General features: G+C 40.2%; 1 protein-coding gene across 1 annotated transcript; it reads left to right on the top strand.

Annotated features, from left to right (window-relative positions):
- Window positions 1-1655: 1655 nt before the first annotated feature.
- LOC110953609 (homeobox protein engrailed-1-B) lies at window positions 1656-5682 on the top strand. The gene is made up of 2 exons (XM_022197707.2): window positions 1656-2483; window positions 4937-5682. The coding sequence occupies exons 1-2, from the start codon at window positions 1952-1954 to the stop codon at window positions 5254-5256; spliced, it is 852 nt and encodes a 283-aa protein (XP_022053399.2). The 5' UTR covers window positions 1656-1951; the 3' UTR covers window positions 5257-5682.
- The last annotated feature ends 15858 nt before the right edge of the window (window positions 5683-21540 follow it).

The following is a 21540-nucleotide window of genomic DNA, read 5'->3' as shown; positions in this document are numbered from 1 at the left end:
ACTAATTAAAAGCTATAAATTATCTTTTGCAGCCCCTCTCAAGGAGCCCTCTCGTTGCGGCGCCAGATAAGAGCAGACTGAGTGCTCATTTAGCCACAATGGCGCTGCGGCTAAACAGCATATTGATACTGTCCTAATTGGAATTTAATTAAGTAGCCATGGCTTCCACACTCCGGCCCTGTGGATAAAGATTTCACTGCAGAGAGTTAACCATCAACACGCTGTCGCCATTATGACTATTAATATTATTATTTCAAATCGCCAATTAGAGCTTGATGGTGATTTTTATTCACAATGCGGAGATTTTTTTTCAATTCATTATCAGGGCGCATTGCTGCTTCCAAAGAGTGTGTCTATAAATTTCACTTTTCCCCTCTGAGATTCTTCAAAGCGGTGATGAGAATAAACAGAATAATGCAGGAGGAGGTGCAGGCGCAAAGAAGGAAAGAGAAAATGCCCGTTACACCTACATATCTTTTAAACTAAAGCCTTTCATGTCAATATTATCTGACTTACTGCACCTAATGTACAACCTGTCAAAAATATAGGCTTTCTAAAAGGGCACGAGTGAAGGATGTAGGTTGAAACAGATTAAAATGAATGTAATTTAGTTTTAAAATAATAGTGTATGGTTTAGATACCTCCCACCGCCATAATTCCCCTCCTGACCAAGGTGTTTTCTGGATGTTAGTGGTCTAAAACTGCACTGAAATCATTTTAGTGGAAGGAGTAAATCAAAAGAAGTGGTTTTGAGGTATGTTAAGGTGGCATTTTGACAGCCTAAAATCAGCATATGTGGGTTTTTAAATAAGAATATACAAATATAAACTTTTTTCTTTAATTAAATGAGTGTCATATGGAGGATTTTTCAATAACTTGAACAACAACAAAAAATCTAAATTGCAATATACGAGAGTGTATGAATAGATATTTGGAGGGAAAGATTTTCAACACTTTGCTATTCTAATAAACGATGATGTAGGTATTGTAAAAAGGTGCAACTTTTTTTTACTCCATTTTAAAATCATTTCTGTTTCTAATATTTATGTTACAGTTAAAGTGAGAGCAGCATGAAAATTTAAAAATGAAACAATTTTTTTTCTCTTATATATAGAAGAAGATTGTATGACTCGAAGCGACTCCTGAGGGATCTTCCACGGTAGCTTTTTTGGGATTTTCACATTTCGTTTTACAATAAGAAAGCTGCAGTCTGCAATGATTTAATTACCGTCAACGTTTGAAGGCACATTTATTGAGTTTATATGATATTATTTTTAATTATATATATATATTATTTTTTAAAATGTGCTAAATGGGGATTCTTTTACCAGTTTGTCCTAATAACTAGCGTGTAAATTCAAATTGCGTTTCTAAAAATGAGTATTTAACTGTAAATCTCTGCTCTCTGTGTTGCATATTGTTTAATGGAGGCTGTTGTTTTTGTTTTGCCGTGTGTACGCACGTGCGCCTCCACCCGAAATCGATCCAGCTGCGCGCGCGGGTGCCTATGTGCGCGCGCGTGCCTTTCCGCTTTCTCTCTGAAACGCCGATTGGCTGCCGTCGGCGGTGACACGCGCGACCCTCGACTCTGATTGGCCCCGCCGCTGCCGTGCGCGCGCACACGTGCTTGCGGGCTGCGAGTAAGAGTAGGGAGAAAACACAGATAACGGTTTTAGGAGAGTTTGCGGAGGCGCAGATATTATGCAGCACCGAGGAGAGGCAGGGGAGCCGCTCTGAAGCCGTCCGCTATGCCCGGTCTCCGCACACTGTCTGGGGACGACATGCCGCCGCTGTAGGTGATCCTCCAAAACGAACGCAGGTGTTTTATTCCAAGCGAGAGGGTTTTGTTTTTACATGCTGTCCGTCTGAGCTGGATACGGAAGGAAGGGGGGGCGGGAGAGACAGCGAGCAACAAGTGGAGTTTGTCCGTGGAGAACATTTCCCACCAGCCATGGAAGAGCAGAAGGAGCCCAGCAGCAGCAGCCGGGACTCGACCGAGGAGGAGAGCATGTCCCTGTCGCCCAACCTCCCATCCCCTGCCATGATCCTGCCCCACCAGGCCGCCCAGCAGGCCCACAGAACCACGAACTTTTTCATAGACAACATCCTCCGGCCGGACTTCGGCTGCAGGAAGGAGCCCGGCTACCGGAGCCAGACGCCGGGCCGGGAGAACGTGAACCCGCTGGGGGCGAGGCCGCCACACGCCGGCAGCCTCTGCTTAGATTCCAACTGCAGCAGCGACAGCACCTCGTCGTCGCCCTCCTCGTCGTCGTCCACGTCGTCGTCGCCTTCGTCCAAGCAGAACTCGTCGAAACAGGGCGAACCAGCGAGCAACGGGACTGGCAGATACGCAGACAGCCCCTCGTCAATTATGGTTATGAGCGGCGGCAATGGAGGGTCTCCGCCCATCACGAAGGAGAGCCAGCCGCTGTTGTGGCCCGCTTGGGTTTACTGTACGCGCTACTCGGACCGACCCTCATCTGGTAAGGCGCTAGTAGTCCCCGAAATACACCGAGTGGGGTGCTTGAGTGCTGGGGGAACTTTTTATTTATTTCTGGTTCTGCCTTTCTCCTCAGTATTTAACTCCTTTGCATGTTTCCCATAATTTCTTTAAAAAATGGAGGATTTAAAGCTGGAATATCTGTAATAGCTTCAAATCAGCCAATCAAAACACAGGAGTTTATTTTTTAAAGAATAAAGGCCATTTTTAAATCATGTGTTAAACAGCCAAATAAAAAATATTATTATAGACACAGACTGCACAGAACAAGCATAAATCCATAAATCTAAACTCCCACATTATGTAAACAAATATATAAGAGTTCCATGTTTCGTAGTTTTGGGGGCATTTTCCAGTCACAAAGCTAAAAAATAAGAGCCATAATTCTCACAATCTGTCGTTTTATCACATTATACTTTGCATTTATAATTGTAATATTAGGCCTCTCATTTATTGGGGGTTAGAACAAGAAAAATGTGTTTTCATTTGTATTTCTTATCCAGCAAATACAGAATATGATCACATTTAAAGCAGATAACTGCAGATGAGAAATAAATCTGAACTTGTTGGCCTGTATAAGCAGTAAAACCACAGGGAACAAAAGCTGAAGAAGCCACCAACCACGCCAGACATCCACGGAATATTATGCATTAATTAAAGAGCTAAACTATAAATGCATTTCATAAATAGCTGATTAAGGGACGACACAACATCGCTTCACACTCACAAGGCTATAATGTAATTTGCAGATTCATTATTAAACAGATTGTGTCTGAGAGACATCCAGCCTCAGGGCGTCATTTGAATTGTCTTCCCTTTATTTTAAACAGTTAAATTATGCCACATAAACGTAGTCTGTTATTAAACGCACCGTAATAATAACACAAGAATTATTGAAATCTAATAGAAATAAATATGCGCTGGAGTGTGCCAGACGCTCCGCCATTGTTGTAGTTTATAAAAGAAAAATAGAGTGCAGACGAAAACATTTGGTATCCTTTATAAATGCCAGCTTTAAATCGGTGCAGAGGATACATGATGTGTTTGGAGACAAATCTGAAAAAGATGTGGAACACACAGGGCTGGAGCTGTTCTTAAATAATACTTCTAAACATTGAATGGAAGGCTGAGTGGTTCCTGTGAATCCATCTGATGTGTATCAACCCGATTATACATAGAGGAGAATTCAGATGTATGGTGTTTATTACCTGGAGCAGTTCACACCGATGGCGATGATGTTTTTAATGGCTTTAATAGATTTAATGATTGTGCGTAAAAGTAAAGGTCAAGGGCCCTCCAGTTACTTTTCTGTTCCAGTGCACTTTCGGTTTTTCTGGGCCTACGTCCTTTTTTTCAGTCACATTAGATCAACATATTTCCAGTGTTGGACCGTGAATCATGTTTAGCTTCCATTACATTTCTGCAGCTTCAGCTCTAACAGATGATACGTTCAGGCCTCGTTTATGCTCTCATGTTTTTATGATTAAGTAATCACGGCGCTAGATGCAGTCCATTTATTGTATAGCGGGGATCTGCGGGGATTTTTGGGGAGAAAACGGCGATGATGTGGACTTGTTAAGTCTGCAGAGACTCTTGTCAAAAGCAACTTATTTCATTGTGAGCCGTGGCAGCGGGTTGCTGCTTGTTTTGGCGACGCAACAAGGCAGCGTTAGATTTTCACACAAAGGCCCGTAATGGATGTGAGAAAACCAAAAATCTCTGAGGCTGTTTATGTCAGCTGAGCAGAATGAAGACCGAGACGAGGCGATGAGAGCATGGTGACGGGTTGCTTTAGTTTTAAAACATGTTTCAGGATAATGTTTTAGACCCTCTATCCTCTATTTTTTTGGCCTCCTGTTTATTTGGGTATTTCTCCTGCGCCTAATGCTCTCTTCTGATTGGCTGATTTATCTCAACAAAGTCTTGAACGCACACGTGTGAAGCAGACGTATATAATAAGATGCGTTAATGAATGGCCTGATAACCTCAGTAAGAGCTCAAACCACAAGCAGTATATAATGATACGTTTTATTATCACTGATAAGAAATAACAAGGGAGACCGAAATCAGTGTAAAAGTGATTCTGCAGCCTTTAGATTGAGGTAGCAGCCAGTTAAGAGTGTGTTGTATCGATGCGTAAAAGTTACATTTTATTTTAAATTATTTCTGGTTCAGGGTGCAACAAAGCAAGACGCGCCATTTTTGGAAGCAACCTTTGAGTCAAGATTTCATTTATCTTGCCGCACTGACCGAATCATTCACATAGAGACAGTTTGGTGACCTACATTTGAGCATAATAAGGCGCTGTCATCAGTCACCATCGGTCGATACGAGCCGCAGCTTTCATGCGCAACTTTACGCACGTCTTCTGTGACACTGTGTCCACGTTCCAGCTTTAGAATAAATATTTTATTTCCATTGTTGTTTCCACGCCAGGCCCAAGGACACGGAAACTGAAAAAGAAGAAGAGCAGCAAGGAGGACAAGCGGCCCAGGACAGCGTTCACGGCCGAGCAGCTGCAGAGACTGAAAACCGAGTTCCAGGCCAACCGGTACATAACGGAGCAGCGGAGACAGTCTCTGGCGCAGGAACTCAACCTGAACGAGTCCCAAATTAAAATCTGGTTCCAGAATAAGAGGGCCAAGATTAAAAAGGCCACCGGCTACAAGAACGGCCTGGCCCTGCAGCTCATGGCTCAAGGACTCTACAACCATTCAACGACCACCGTGCAGGAGGAAAAGGAGGAGAGCGAATGAGGGGCCGGACACTGGTCTGCTGCGGCACTCTCTGGGCTTTTGGAGATAATGAACAAACAAAACAAAACAAAAAAAAGAACTGGAAGTGGGGGAAACGCTATTTAAAAACACAGATTTCTGTTTATGGTAACAGTATATGGACATAATTATATAAATGAACGATCGTTATTAAAGTTTATATAGCCACACAGTTATCATGTTGTATACGGTATATTTAATTTCAGGCTCATCCCGATCTTTTCTGTGTGTTTCACTGTTTTTAGGATTTGGCTCTATAGGATTATTGTGGTCTAATGTCTCCCTCCATATTTGCGCCATATTTTTTTCTCCCTTCCACACATCAGTCCGCAGACGCAAACAAGCCAAAGATTTTAATATGTTCACATGTAGTCTGAAATAATAAAACAAACGAGAGAGAGAACGGTAGATCGGTGGGCTAAATTATTCTTTCTTTGGTGCATTTTTGTAATAAAACTAATTAAATATAACATTAACTGCTATTGCATTACATGTCATAATGATCCCTCTAATGTAAATTTTGAAAGTTATTATTATAAATGTTATTGCATCACTTGGACAACATTAGCAGCACATTAAATAATATAAAAAATGGCTGAATACAATACAACACCTTTTTAAAGGAGCAATCAGTAATTAATAACAGGTTTTTAAAGTCTTTTTCAGCACATGACTGTGAGAATTATTTGGATTTTTGACACTTTTGATTTTTAAAAGCTGTCCTGGGCAGAGACTGAAATACCCCCCCCCCCCCCCCCCCCACACACACACACACACACACACACACACACACACCACCACCACCACCACCACCACACACACACACACACACACACACACACACACACACGCACACACACACACACACACACACACACATTTCAGAAGCCTCCCACAGTTCTCCTTTCACACACACTGCTTGTTTAATGGATAACATTTCACCTATTAAACTATTCTGGGCATTTACAAGTTTCCACATCCCTGCTAAACTTTCATTCAGAGAAACGTCCTTGTTTAACGAAAGTGGAAATGTGTCTGTCCTCTCAGTCTGCTCATGTTTGGGGGAGAACCTCTTCTATCTAGCCTGATGTGACCTCAGGTTCAGGCTTGATAGGGTGGGATTGTGAACTCTGTGACATGGAGTGCGTGTTTGTGGTGTGTCTGTTGCAATCCAAGGTCAGGCAGAGCAGACAAACATAAGGGCCTCTGCATAAATTTGTCTGATTATGAGAAAGCTGGTTAGCTCTTCTATGAGCAACAATGTGTGTTTTCTTTTCCAAAATTGCATTTTTATTTTCTAACACTAGCATTTTTCTTTGCTACTTTACACTCACAATTCAATTTCATTTTATTAGGATAAAAACATGTGCAAACAGGTAATATATATATATATATATATATATATATATATATAGTCTCAATCTGATGTAAATTAGATTAGGGTGGGGTCTTTTTTTCTTTAAAAAAGAGAGAACTGGATGATTGTTGTTTTCAGAAGAATATGATTAGCAACAATAACAAAAACAACACAAACACACATGTGGCTATTCTGTGATCGTTTTTCTTTTTTCTTGACACATTGTTTTCATCAGTTAATTGGAAAGCAGTGGCAACGAGTAACAATCATCCAGTTTAGTAGATTCTGGCCAGTATTTAATGCTTATTTTTTTTGTGCAAATTATCCTTATTGAAAAGACATTTAGGTCAAAAAAGGGTGTGTGCTTTTTTTAAAGCCCTATGCCGATTTATTTCCCATCAGAGGGCAATGTAAATTATTTTTCTAAAACATGCAAACACGCACCAGGAGAGATCCCAGCTTTGGTTTATTTTTTATTTCGACAAAAAGCGAATGAGTTACGGAGCACGCCCTCGGCCGCTCCTGACGTGCTCCTCTCTCCTCTCCGCATCCAACACTTTCAGCTCGGTGGTTTATATTGTTTCTGTTTTGTTCCGTCGCTTCCGTACAACCGATCGCAGATTGGGATTATTTAATTAAGAGCTAACGAGCCTGCAGAGGTCTGCAGCGGAGGAGTTCACGGCCTCCGCGTTTCAGGCTTTTTAATTATTTCAAGTGGCGCCGCCGCTGCGTTTGTGTTCAGCTCTGCCTATAGAGCAGAGATTTAATAAGCGCACAGTGTTAATAATTGATTTCAATAACGACGACCAGGGACTCACTGTCACTGTGTAGGCAGGTTATTCCGCAGGTTTCAGATTTTAATTAACATTTTTACATTGACCTTATTTGTTTATGTAGCCTATAGTTATGGAAACATACACTGTTAATAACACTTTACAAAAACGGGAGGTTAAAAAAGAAAAAAGTGGATTTTTCGCATTATTTTTAAACTCTGTGGCTCATGGGTTTTTGTTTTCATCTTGTGGTGCAGACAAACTGACTGATAATAAGTGCCAGCTTCCCTGCAGCCAATAAAAACCTCCAGGGGTCCTTGAAGGGCCTTTCAGTGGCCTACAGTAATATTATTTTAATGCCACTACTCACTGAAATTTGTCAATGAATATTCATTCAATCAGGGCTTGATTTCAGTTTAGAGTCAAAGCATGATCAAATGTGTGTGTGCACTTCATCCTGCACCACAAAACCAAACATTACATGTAATATTCCATACTTTCTAGCATTCTTTTTCGTCTCCAGGATGAAATGCAAAGTGTTTAGAAAACACACAGAGGCCTAATGTGATTCTGAACGCAGCCTCTCTGTGGCCATCTGGCCTGCATGTGTGACCAGAGGTGAAGAAGCTTCCATGGCTCTTCACGGTCAGCTAACCCTGTAGCTCTAATATTATAATGATAGTCTGATTCCCCGCTGTGAATGTGGAAGAGGGTCTTATGACAGTGTATTTAAAATTCATACAATTATGAAACAGCGAGAGGATTTTTCTCTCTCTCTCCCCCTCTCCACTCCCTCCCTCCCACCTTGTCATTGAGGAAGCCGAGGGTTTATCTGTAAAACAAAGAAAAGCCAGGGATCGTTTGCATAGTTAGCATAGTCTGCCTCGCAGGCACAATATGGATTTAATTTATATGCAAATGAAAGCAATAAAAGGAGAATACACACTGGAAATCTCAGCCGTTTAAAGGGGGGGGGGGGGGGGGGGGGGGGAGTTGGATTCAGAGCAGGTAGCACACACATGCACAAAACGGAGTATAATCAGCCTCGACCGAGAACAACAGGGTTATATAACATCCAGAAACTGCAGCAAACCTGCACTGGTGGAAAACTCACAACAACAGAGGAAGTTAAATAAGATTTCCATTATTAGGAAAGTTAAATTCATGAGGCGACAAATGCAGTAGCAGCAGTAAAAGATGTGATCAAAGAGTCTGGAAACACTGAACAGGGGAATTGTGTTTCTTTCACACACACTCACGCACTTACACACACATCATATACTTCACTGTGTCACATCGCTTTCTGCCAAAAAATGCAGCCTATTAGCATTGCTTCAGAGAGATATCAGAGCAGAGTGAACATGCACACTTCATGCACTGATGCTGGGGTGTTTATCCAAAGTATTAGCTCTGAGATCTACTGTGTAAAAAAAAAAAGGTGTTTCATACTTAGACGCAAAATTGAAGTAACACTTTACTTATTTGGGACATTTATGAGTAAAAATTACATGTGACAAATTGGAATTTTCCCATGAAAATACATAACGCATTCTTGAATTTGAAAGAAATTGATCAATGCTTTTTTTATAAAAATTAATAGTAAAACAAGATGCTTCATATATTCAGCCACCGAAATATGAGAATATTCTCCTTAAAAAACATCAAGGTGAACAAACAGGTTTTCTTTTTAATCTTCTACTATTTTAAAGTAATTCTTTCAAAAACATTTATTTTGAAAATATGATTTTTTTTAGATGTAGCACCCTGAAACCATTTGAAATATTTCACATTCATCCAGGTACAGCATGTAAGTGTTGGCATATAATAAGGGATCATTCAATATACACAATTATAAAGCCTTTCTGATAACATTTTGGTGCTATTATTTTGGCGAAACGTGCTTCAAACTAAATAAGAGTTCATTCATTTAATTATATTCCTATTATTGTCTAAGCACATGTATTCGGCAGGGTCCAAAAAATTAAAGGTGCTAATGGTTGAAATGCATGCAGATAACCTAAAGAAAGGGAAATCTGTTCTTATTTGAATTTGAACAAGTTTGGATTCAGTGATTTCCCACTACAAATAATCTTCCACGAGTACACTTTGAGCACTGGATGGTGACAGTACACAAAGTGGGGTCCCCTTCAGGAACATGCAGGCTAACCACCTGCCATTCAAACAAAACGGGGGTGACCTCAGCAGTCGGTGCAGTTTAGGCGCTCGGCGTGCTGTTTACACGCCGCCGGAAAATACATGTCAACACAGGAGTAGGAAAGCTGTTAGCTACAGAGACGAGGACAAACACACATGCACAATAAAATGCACCCATGCAGAGATATACAAGTAGACACAAAAAAGGCCTCAAAAGAGCACACACACACACACACACACACACATTTTACAGACACACACAGCCATTTAAAAGAGCTTCTTAGATCACTACTCTGTGACCGTGGTGCTGCTAAGTAGACAACTTTAAAGTCATTCCTTCCCAGCTGCCGCCTCAACAAGAGGAAGGAAACAAAGAGAAAAAGCCCCTTCATGTCTCCTCCTCAACTTTTTTTACCTAAATTACAGATGCCTAGCTGGTTCCTCATCACCATGCCCTTTCTACCCAGCACATAAAATTGCAAAATTTGTCACAGTGTGGAAAAAAAAAAATCTTGCAAGTAAACACGCTGCAAGAAGAGGAGCTCTTTTAGTTTGTTTTGTTCCTGGACTAACATCCAGAAAATGAAGTGCATAACATTTAGCAGCTCATCCAGCTGTATGATGCAACACTGTGTTCATTTGTTTCATTAAACATCTGCTTTAGCCGAGCGTGTCAGTGCAACGTTTAGTCGGTAGGAGACGTCTTTGGCACCAAAAGCCACGGCGATTTCAATGTTTCAGTTTCAATTATTAGTTTATTTTCATTTTTCCACATCTTCCACTGTGTTTATACACAAACAGTAAGAGGGAATGCAGAGGAAACATGCACAGAGCCACGGTAATATAGTTCACAAAAAAAGCTGCAAGAGTTGAACACTTTCTTTTTAAGAAATACAGTAAATAAGCCTAACGTTTTCATATGAAGGACACAGAGCGGCTCCAGTGGAACAGGTATGTTATGTGTTATAATGATATAATGTGCCTATTTAGGTGCAATTATTTAGCAAAAAAGAAAAAAAGAAAACCTAGATTACACCTACAACTATAAAAAAATAATTAAGTATTTAGATAATTATCAGGGAATGCAAAGAGGAAGAATTCAAACAACAGAAATTCACCGCTCTTTTCGTGTACTTGTCTATTTTAGCTTGAGGAAAACAAAAGTTAAATTAGTGTTCACATTAATATTACGTCTGCTTTGCTGAATGTTTGCCTTTACGTTTACACTGAAATCATAAAATTAATTTAATTATATTTAATATATTGAAAAAAGTGATTTAAAGGTAACATAACTCCAGAAAATTGCAATAATTCCACTAGCTCGAGTCAAAAACTCTATAGTAGCCACTGGAAGCTAGCTGGATCTTCAATTATTGCTATCCAAGCTATAGTTAGCATTAGCTTTAGCAAGCGTTTAGCTGTTTTATTTTTCTTCTCTACTATTATCAAATGTAACTGCTGCTTCTTTTAATCATCAGTAATAAAAAACTGAAGTACCAACATGCTAGTTTTTATCAAATTGCATATTTTAAATTAAAAGATAGCGAATCATTTCTGACTAAATTTAGTTTTAGCTTGAGCTAAAGCTAGCTGTGGCTACTTGATACAATCATAGGATCCTTCTCTTGCATTAGCTTTGACATCAATTTGATTGTGACTTCTAAAACCCACAAATAGTCAAATTTACATGCTATTTTCACTGAAATTGTACATTTTGATGGCATCATAATGTAACTTAACTTTAGGTTAGGAGGTTTGCAAAAGAATTGAGAGTTTTGGGCTTTTTTAGTCAATTATGTTAACTGGGGTTTCATTTACTCAAGCAGAATATGCCTTTTTTAATCACCAAATGGTAAGAAGCAAATAAATACAGAAAAATGTACAAATTTCTGTCAAATAACACAATGTTTTTACTGCAAATGGACGAGCCATGCTTATTATGGTGCATAGTCACCCCCTGAAGGCCCATTCTCATGTGGATTGTGTAACGTAGCTGAAGTCAGCAACAGGCTTTGAGCATGAAAGACGAATACAAAGAAGTTTAAATTACACTTCCATTTGGGAATGAAGTTTGGCTCTCCATATATTATTGGTTTGTCTTGCTGAGAGGTCGAGTCCTCTTGCACTTGACTGAATAACATTTGCTGTGTGTGTGCGATGACAGTGTCGATGTGAGAGCAGTCAGCTTTCAAAGAAACCGTAAGAAGGAATTTCAAACCACTTGACCCTCATCTTGTGTGAGCGCTTTTTCTTCGGGACGACACATACACCGCCATCGGTTCTCACCGCGGGGGGAAGTTTACTCGTGAATTATTGTGGCCTGTCAACGGGGGACCGCACTCTCTCAGACACACAAACGGACAAAGGTGGCATTGAGAGGGAACCTCCCACAATGCAGCTGAGCATCCAGGGGGCTCTCTGCTCCAACAGCCGTGATCTCACCGAGCTAAATCCAGATTACATGGAGGATATACACAGCGCCACTTGTTTACCCTGCCCATCAGGGGGTGATTTGAGTAGAGTGAGGTGCAGAAGGGATGGAGGATGGAGGGCATCAGCTACACACTGTACACAACGCAAACTTTCTCAACATTTGTTCATTTTTTTATCTTATTGCATAGCAAGCTGTGCATAAATTGTGTAAAAATGTAAAGTTAGTGAACATAAATGCCTCTTCATGTTCACAAATGTAAAGTTTGTGAACACAAAGACGGATCTTCGTGTCACAACATAAAGTTCAAACCTCCACACAAAGGCTGGTTTCAATCTCTTGCGTGAAAGGAGTGTTTACACTGTCTGTTTTAGAAGTAAAAAACCACTGAAACTACATAAATCAAGTGTCCAAATCTATGTCACACAGGGATGAAAGTGACATTTTTCGGTGCCTGTGAACTCAATCTTCTTTGACCAACCGTGCATTTTTTTAAGAGCTGATCTGGTACAAAGGGATGTAATTTCCCAATACATAGCGTGCTACTGGGAAGACGACGCACTTAGGGACAGTTATTCCACTCTAATTAAAAAGCATGCGTCAGGAAATGACAGTGTATCTCCAGCCGCAGCTATGTGGCGGACAGAACATCAATTCAGACTGCTGGTGAGTGCTTTTTAATCTGCTTCGTCATGCTGCACATTAATCAGCGTGAAAGTTTGATTGCAGCAAGGAACATGGAGGTACAGAAACACAAAAGACATACTGTGCGTTTTGCATCAAGGAGGAAAAACAAAGGGCATTTAAAGATGTTCGTTTGAAAATCGCGCCGACATAGAAACAGAAGATGTGTGTTGACTTTTTATGGTTAAATAAAGCTTCTTCTGGAGGTAAAAATGCAATAAAGTGATGCTGAAGTTGCTCATTTTACACTCTCTTTCTGATTGAGGCGTGTGGACGGGCAAGCACTTCTGCACAGACAAACCCCGCGAGAACAAAGGCAGAGACACCTGGGATTCCCCCTGGTATATGGGTGGTCACACGCACCTCTGCCTCTTCTTCATGCCTTCCACATGTGGAAGCACTTTATCTTCCCACAGCTTCTCCTCTTTTCTGTTTCGCCATCTCTCTCCCCGACTGTTTGTGTGTGTGTGTGTGTGTGAACCGGTTCACTACACTGAGAAAGCTGTGAGAACGAGATGGTCATCAATGAAAACGCTGATCCCATCCGCCGATCCCTCGAGAGGGCTTCAGACAAGGGTTGTGCTGTTGAAGCGGTTGGTAAACGCCACAATCATCCCCTGCTTTGAGGTACAGCAGGGCAACGAGGGTCGACTTGTTTGGGTTCAAAATACAACAATGGCTGACTTGCGTGTTGTCCGTCTGGCTACCTTCCCTCCCACCCTCCTTTCACACTTCAAAAAAGCAGAGGAGCTCTCCCTCTCCGTCTTTCATCGCGGCGGCCCAGAGGTGGCGAGAGGTGATGCAGGGAAGCGATTAGTCATATTCAATTTACATACGGCTGTCACAGAGCTCCTCCAGGCTGAGCGCTGATGTCATCTGTGCGTGGGGCCCTCTGTGGCCACCCGGCGTATGGGAAGACTTCTCGCCTTCCTCCTGATGGGACCGCTATCGCCGTTCCAGCGGCATGATGAATGTGGAGCGGCACTTTTGTCTGCACGTCTGCATGTATGTGTTTGTACATGCTGTGAAATCTGTGCATGTGCTTTCACTGGGTGTATATAGAACACATGGCACTGGTGCTGTGTTGAATGACAGCAGGTAGATTTTTTTTTTTTTTACTCTCGTGTCGTCCTGCAGGTCAAAATTGACCCGGTTTAAAGTTTGAAAATGTGGGGAAAAAGATATATATTTCACCATGTCAATATTTTTTGGTGGAAAAAAGAAATGTTAAAAATGTTTCTTAAGAACATTTGCAACAAAAATAAAAAATCCAGCAAATTTTGGAATTTGTTTGAAAGAATTTCACTTAAATGCATCAGACGCAATCTGCAAACAAAGCACATGATGAAAATGCAAAGTTTGATTGCAACAACGAACTTCCTGGCTCATAAACAACCTATAATATCCCTCAATATTGGACCTCCTTCACTCTCCATCACACTCAGTGTGGCTTCTATGTAGGTATTCTGAGCCGCAATGGCCCCCACAGACACTTGTGAGATGTCTTTGTGGTCAAAAAAACACCCACACAATCAATTTACCAACCACTTCCATTTAAACTTCTAGCGACCAGCTCTGAGGACTGATGAACCTAACATTGAGTGTACAGCTCTACAACTGCTCACAGACTCATCAAGTCCATCACAATAATATCAAACATGCTTGATATGTCGGACTTAAAATCTTGACAGTTATGTTTATAACGCTAATGTCCAAAACAGTAGAACATTGTAGCTCTTGAGGCCAGCTTTAGCAATAGATATTAGAATCCCCACTTCTGGTGGAAATAAACAAACCATGTTGACTGCATTTTGCCAACCATCTTCATCTAGACTCGCTAAGCCTTCTGCTTGTCTTTTTGTTTTCAATGCCAAGTATTATTAACATCGTTGCACCACAGTCTCCATTTTGGTTCCATCTACACTACTGTTCAAACTTTTCGGTCACTCAGAAATGTCTTATTTTTGAAAGAACATCTTTTTTTTTTCATTGACAATCACATTAAATGAATCAGAAATACAGTCTAGACATTGCTAATGTGGTAAATGACAATTCTAGCTGTAAACGGCTCATTTTTATGGAATATCTCCATAGGGGTACAGAGGAACATTTCCAGCAACCATCACTCCTGTGTTCTAATGCTACACTGTGCTAGCTAATGGTGTTGAAAGGCTCACTGATGATTAGAAAACCCTTGTGCAGTTATGTTAGCACATGAATAAAAGTGTGAGTTTTCATGGAAATTGTCTGAGTGACCTCACACTTTTAAATGGTAGAGTACTTCCCCATGAGATTACATGAGGTGTTGCTCTGCTTCCTCTGCAACCATAATTCTAATAATCTCCTCTAGTGTTCTGTTTCTAAATCTTCTCCTTATGTGCATGATGCAACCTGATTTCAAAACCTGTTGGGATTTTAAAACTCCTAACAGGGTTTACCATACCGAGAAAATTTCATCCTGAAGCAAACATCACGTACCCAACAGCTCAGGACAAACACACATGCCGACTGGAAGCGGTGGGAAGAAGGGTGGTCGATCGCTTTAGCTCATCCTTACAGAAATATTAGCTCTAATATGACTCTGAACTCCTCCAGGGGTCAAGAGCCGGCGGTCCGTTTTGCAGTCAGCTGCTCAGAGAAAGTCGTGGAACTTGTGCAGTTTATAGTGAACAGCCACTGGCAGGCATCCAGAGGAGGAAGTCCAAGTTATTTATGAGGCCTCGCTTCAACAAAAGACAGTAAAGCTTCCCATATTTAGCGAGTCTGGCTGCTCCAGCTCTGACAATGATTCCAATTTGCTGCAGTAGGGAGCAAATAATTTAGGGGACAGAGGGTTAAGTAGAGTGATCCCTCTCATCTTAAATCCATATTCACCAACATATATATTGTTTAAAACATGCGCTCTCAAAGTCATATTTATACTCATATATACACACACACATATACGCACAAATACACACATACATACAAAGGCCAGAAGTTCAGGATACTCAGCGGACTCATCTCTGGATCTGGGCAGCAGAATGCGAGACCGTGAATAACTGTTTTCACACAGTCGGCACAATGTGTGGTCTGTGACATACCATCTAAAGCATAACTCTGTGTCTGTCCATCTGTCTGTATTTCTGTGTGTGTGTGTGTGTGTGTGTGTGTGTGTGTGTGTGTGTGTGTGTGTGTGTGTTTGTGTGCGTTTGACGTCAGTCTGTCAGCGTGCATGTGTTTCATCATTCTGTGGTGCTGTCACTGCCATGTGTTTGTATCTGTGTGTGCGTCATCCCTGCAGTAGGGCAGGTTTTTTTATGCAGCATTATGTAGTTTTTGTATTGTTAAGTGTCATATTAGTGTTTCTAATTATAATTCAAGCATTAAAATGATTCTTTTGTTTGGGTATTCGAAAAGCAAAATATGACTGATTGTTCGAGGATATCAATGTATTATGGGTGCAACAAATGTTTCATGAGTTAGTTATTTGATGTATAAAATGTCAGAAAATGTTTTAAAATGTCAATCAGTGCTTCCCAAAGCCCAAAATTACATCCTTTGATGTTTTGTTTTCATCACAACCCAAAAAAAGTCAAGTGAATACAGCAGAGAAGGAAAAAATCAAGCAAATATTCACATTTAAGAAGCTGGAATCAGAGAATTGCTGTGTTGTTTTTTGCATTTTCTTATAAACATTATTCAAATCAATTGATTATTAATGCACTTTGTGACTAATTTAATAGTTGACTAATCACTGCATCACTGACAATATGAGAAAAATTCTGTGGTTCCAGCTTCGTAAATGTGAGGATTTGCAGCTTGTGTACCGCAGTAAGCTGATTTTCTTTGGGATTCCGACAGTCGGACTGATAAAACAAGACATTATAAACTGCCACCATGGTCTCTGGTAAATTGTGATGGGCATTTTTTACAATCTTACAATCAATCGACAGGTAAAATAATCTGTTAAGCACCGCAAAAAAATGTTCTTGGGTTTTACAGTCAGTGAGATTTAGCCTCAATCTTTGCTTTTTTTGTTTGATTGACCTCCAAAAGAGGCAAAGCTTGAGGTTGTTGTGTCATGATATACTGATTTTGAGGATAACTGTGATATTTAAAAAATAAAATACTGATATAATGTTATTCTACATCTGGTTAATTCTCCAACACAGGATAATAAACAATACAGGTCTGCTTACTGACTCACGCTACCTCCCTACATGTATTTTGAGTAACAAAAAAGTGACAAAAAAGAAAGAAAACACACAAAAAAGGAAGTTGAATTAGCCTCAAATCATGCTTTTTTCCTCTCTTTTTCAAAATAGTCAATCCTAATATTATTTCCGTTAATTCTTCAGGCCTGCAATGATCATCGTGTTGTTAAAATTGGACAAGTTTGATCAGAACAGGCTGTTTTCATGCACAACAAACTGCATGTATTACTGTAAAAATAGCCCACATCATGTGTAAGTAAACATTTGTGAGGTTATATGCACAAATTTAAAAGCATATTTAGTGTAGAGTTCATTTTTAAGCTGAAAACTGTGAGAAAATGGGCTAATAATCATAACCGCTGCTCAAATACGTAGCCAAATGATGCAATGTATTCGCTCTTGTAAATGAATCATCTCTATCTATACTGTCAAAATAGTCTGCAGTATTTTGTCCAAAAGAAATTTTATGAATAACCATTTGTAATGTCTTTTTGCTCCCCAGAGTGTCTCTCTGTCTCTTGCTAACAGGTGTGAGGCTGAACACCTGCATGCCGGCCGTGACCAATCAGAGGGGTTAAAGTTCAAACATGCAATGTGGAAGACATGTTCCATGAGGGTCATTTCTAAGACATCACATAGCAGAAAGGAATAAAGTGGAGGAAAATAAAGCAGCCGGTGATTTGAACTCCATTTGTTTTCTTTTCGCCTCTGCCTGCCTCTGCGTATTAAAGTCACTTATTTGAGAAATCATCGGGAGCAGATGGCTGCGAGGCGAAAACAAACATCAGAGAAGAGTAACGGGAACGAGAGAAAGGGAGAAAAGAGACGAGCATAAGGGAGCCCAAGTCCTGCATTTCCCGTCAAAGTGTGGAGATGAACCGCAGATGTTTGTCGACAGAAGATGAGGCGTCTCTAACAGCTGGTCGGGGATCAGATGTGTGTCAGTACGCGGGACGACCTCCTGCAACGCTCTAATGTGCTAGAAACCAAAGTGACACATCGGTGGAGGAAAAAAGAATGATTTTTACAAGTAAAAGGCCGCTTTTCTACGCTGAAACATTTGCTGAATTCCCCCAAGCACAACTCAAAAAATGCTTTTCTTAATGTTCTTACAAATTAGAAAAAAATCGCATGAAATGTCAGTAGAAATTAAAGTCATTATTACAGTTTATGTTAGGAATTGATTGCAAGAGGCTAGCATTAGCCAGTGGTCTCAGTGAGGAATGTCAACAAAACACACAGAGGCTCTTTAATAGTCAGAGAAGAAACTTTACCCCAGTAAGTGTGCGGTGAGGAACCATCAAAGACGAGAAGTTTAAAAGTCAACTTCTCCAAAATGCCAGCCGTTTTTGGTCGGTGGATGGGAATTCAGTTCATGTGTGCGTGCATGTGTGTTTTTTTTTTCCTTAGACTCCACAGGAATTCACAAATAGCGACTTGAGAGCTGTGTGACACTGCTCCATCAGGCTGGATTCGAGAATAGCATTCTGGTTTCACTCTTTTTTGATGTTTCCGTCAAATGGAGGATAAAAAATTTTACAAGGCCACACAACTGGGATGTTCAGTAAGACACCAGTAAGCATGTCTGTCAAGTTCACTGCTGGAGGAAATACCCACACCACTGCAAAATATTCAATTACAGCTAAAAATCTTCAATTTAAAAAGTAAAAAACACAAAGAAAATGATTAATATGCCATAATATTATCATATTATTACTAATAAATAGGTGTGTAAGCATAATTTTGCTGTACAGCTTTGATTATTCATCAATTAGATGTTAAATATTAAATTAATCAGCAACTATTGTGATTAGAGGGAAGAATTTTTTGGAAAAATAAAGTCAAAATTCTACGATTCCAGCTCCATTTTCTGTTTTCCTTCCTCTTCTATAACATTATTCTTAATATCTTTGAGCGGTGGACAAACCTAGACATTTGAGGACGGCCTCTTGGACTTTACAAAACATTTTCAGACCAAACAATTGAGAAAATAGTCAACAGATTAATCAACAGAGTAAATAATCATTCGTTGTAGGTTTATTCTACTGCTGTAGCTGGTTGAAGTGGGGGTAGTTTCAACAACTTTATATAAAATTAAACATGATGGTTACAAAAGGTCTCAGGATGCATCTGAGGGGTCAAAATGGCATACAGAAGAATAAAAATAATGTTATGCTACATTAATTTTCTATACTTTGATGTCTTTGACTAATTTCATTTCTTTGAGTTTTCTTTGCTGACACTCTGACATCTGAAATGTGATCAGGAGCTACAAAGAATGTTGCTTCTCCTTCTAAGAAAGGCCAACAAGCTGAAACGTTTAGCAATCAATGGGTAGATTTCTAACAAAATATTGTTTTTTATGGGATTTTCATGGCAGACATTTTTGCCAGAGCACAAGAAAAGCATGTAAATATTTATAACATCAGAAAAAAATCCCGCTCAGACAAGCAAAAATGTAGTGGAGAATGTTTATCTTATTTATATATCTTACATAGTATGCATGTTTTAGTCATCTTGTTTACTCTGTATTTTTATCAATATCTACCTCAATAGTTTTATTGTTTTGTTGTATGAGGGTCTGTGTTGTATATTCTAAATTGCATCTAACAATGTAGCAGCTCTGGAAGTGTGTCCTGAATATTTTTTTAATTGCACGCCATGCTTATGAACAATCTTAATAACTTTGTAATTTCACTCTCATATTCTTATTCTATGGTTACTCCAACATCTATCCAGGGACGAGAGATGAAAAACAGCCTCTGGGCCGACTCTCCTGCATTCACAGCAATGTTTATTAATGCGCTTTGTCCCTGTTAAATAAAACAAAACAGGAATGAAAAAGAATAAAAAATGACTGTGTCGGCTGTTGGTAAGGAAGTTGTCTGGAAGTAGTCTTTAATGTGCAAAAATGTCAAATTAGAGTGAAAATATGAGGTTGAGTGGACATACTGACAAATTTGATTCAGAAACTGCTGTAATATTTTATTCGCAGTGTATGCCATAATGTTAAAAATAGTTTCAGAAAGTAGGCGCTGATGAGTTCATGAGCTTTAAAGTTTCGCTGACATGTGAGGAGCATTAAAGTCGCTCTGTCGAGACATCCTGGAACATTTTTCACATTTTTCACTAAAAACAAACAGAAAAATAGCATGCAGGGCTACATTAAGGGTCAAATTTTGCATTTGTGCTTTTTCTCTGCAAAGACCTTTTCTCAGTTAGAGTTTTGTTTGAAGACAGATGTGAAAAGCCACGGTTTTTCATTATAGTGTTAAGTCAAGCCACATTGTGTCTTCTTTGGAGTTTCGCTGACTTCTGACTGAGCTGAGAAACAGATCTGAGGCAGGAGGCAGGTGGGCCCGTCTCACAGCTATCTGAAATTTTTATTCAAATTACTGGAAAGAACGAACACTCAGTAATGCCTTTTCACACACATACACAAGCCGATATGGACACACTTACAAAACACAACGACATTCACACATTCTCTTTCCCATTTTCCCTCTAATCCATCAACTATTATCTATGCAAACTCCTTAAGCTGCTCAATGGGGAAAGCAGGCTGATTGTTTTTCCATTAAGTAATATTACAGCTACACATACAGCCACAGGTCGATGCGGAGCTCATTATGGCTGCGGGCTGATAATAATTAACCACTAATGTGTGTAGAAACAGGCCCCCGGTGGGCTGACGCTGAAGCAGGGCGCCCCCTGAGGAAACCAACACAGCAGCTCGCTTCAACTGTTTATCTGGCTCACTTGCTCCACAAAGAAACCAAAATAGGCCCCACAGACTGCAAGAGGGATTAAACAGAGGAGCTAAGCAGGGATGTGAATGGAGGAGAGCCCAAAGACTAGGGAGATAATTTATACTATTAATTACAACCTTGCATTAAGAGTCTTGTGTTAAGGAGTGAAATCAACATCACGTTTGATACAGACCACAATCTATGAAATATGGGTAAGAAATTACAATAAATTCAGCTTAAATAGCATCATCCCAGCATAACCCCAAGTGTTTGAGTAGGCGACTGGATTTGTTTAGTTCTTGAGAATGTTTCACCTCTCGCTCAAGAGGCTTCCTCAGCTCTGATTTCAGGACATAGTAAGGTCAAGAGCTTCTGGTATCATAGAGGAAAACTCAACAATTCCCTCCTGGAGCAGCACTTGATTGCTTGATTGCTGGAGATTTCTTATTTCTAATTTCCTTTAAACTGGAAGAAACGTTCCTGAGAACCAGGACGGTCATCTGCCTCGACCAGAGAGAAAAGATTCAGACTGAAAAACAACAAACGGAAACACTGAGCAGGTTGGTGAGACCAGGAAACAAAGGTGAGCATCAGAGATAGAGATCCCTACAGAGACGGCAGAACACAAACTACAGGAGAGAGACGTGAAGTTGATGGTGGGATATCAGAGCATGGAGAGTGAAGGAGAAGAGAGTAGAGGAGAGGTGTGCAGTGCATCATGGGAAATCCCGGAGCAGTGTAGGCCTACAGCAGAATAACTAAGAGATGGTTCAGGGTCATGTGAGCAGCCATAACTACAATACCAGCCAAAAAGAATCTGATCTTAAAAGCAGAGCCTCATAAAGCCGAAGAGGGAGCTGATTTCACAACAGAGAACCTCTCAGAATCACAAAGAAACCTGCACAGCATGCTACAACAAGGT

This window comes from Acanthochromis polyacanthus, chromosome 22 (assembly GCF_021347895.1).
Source record: "Acanthochromis polyacanthus isolate Apoly-LR-REF ecotype Palm Island chromosome 22, KAUST_Apoly_ChrSc, whole genome shotgun sequence".
In the NCBI taxonomy this organism is placed as follows: domain Eukaryota; kingdom Metazoa; phylum Chordata; class Actinopteri; family Pomacentridae; genus Acanthochromis; species Acanthochromis polyacanthus.
Note: the sequence above shows the minus strand (reverse complement) of the source record. Positions and strands in the feature narration are given on the sequence as shown.

Bases quoted from the DNA above. Each gene is read 5' to 3' on its own strand.
- LOC110953609 (XM_022197707.2), top strand. From the start codon at position 1,952: ATGGAAGAGCAGAAGGAGCCCAGCAGCAGCAGCCGGGACTCGACCGAG. The intron at 2,484-4,936 runs GTAAGGCGCTAG...TTTCCACGCCAG, and splicing joins CTCGGACCGACCCTCATCTG to GCCCAAGGACACGGAAACTG.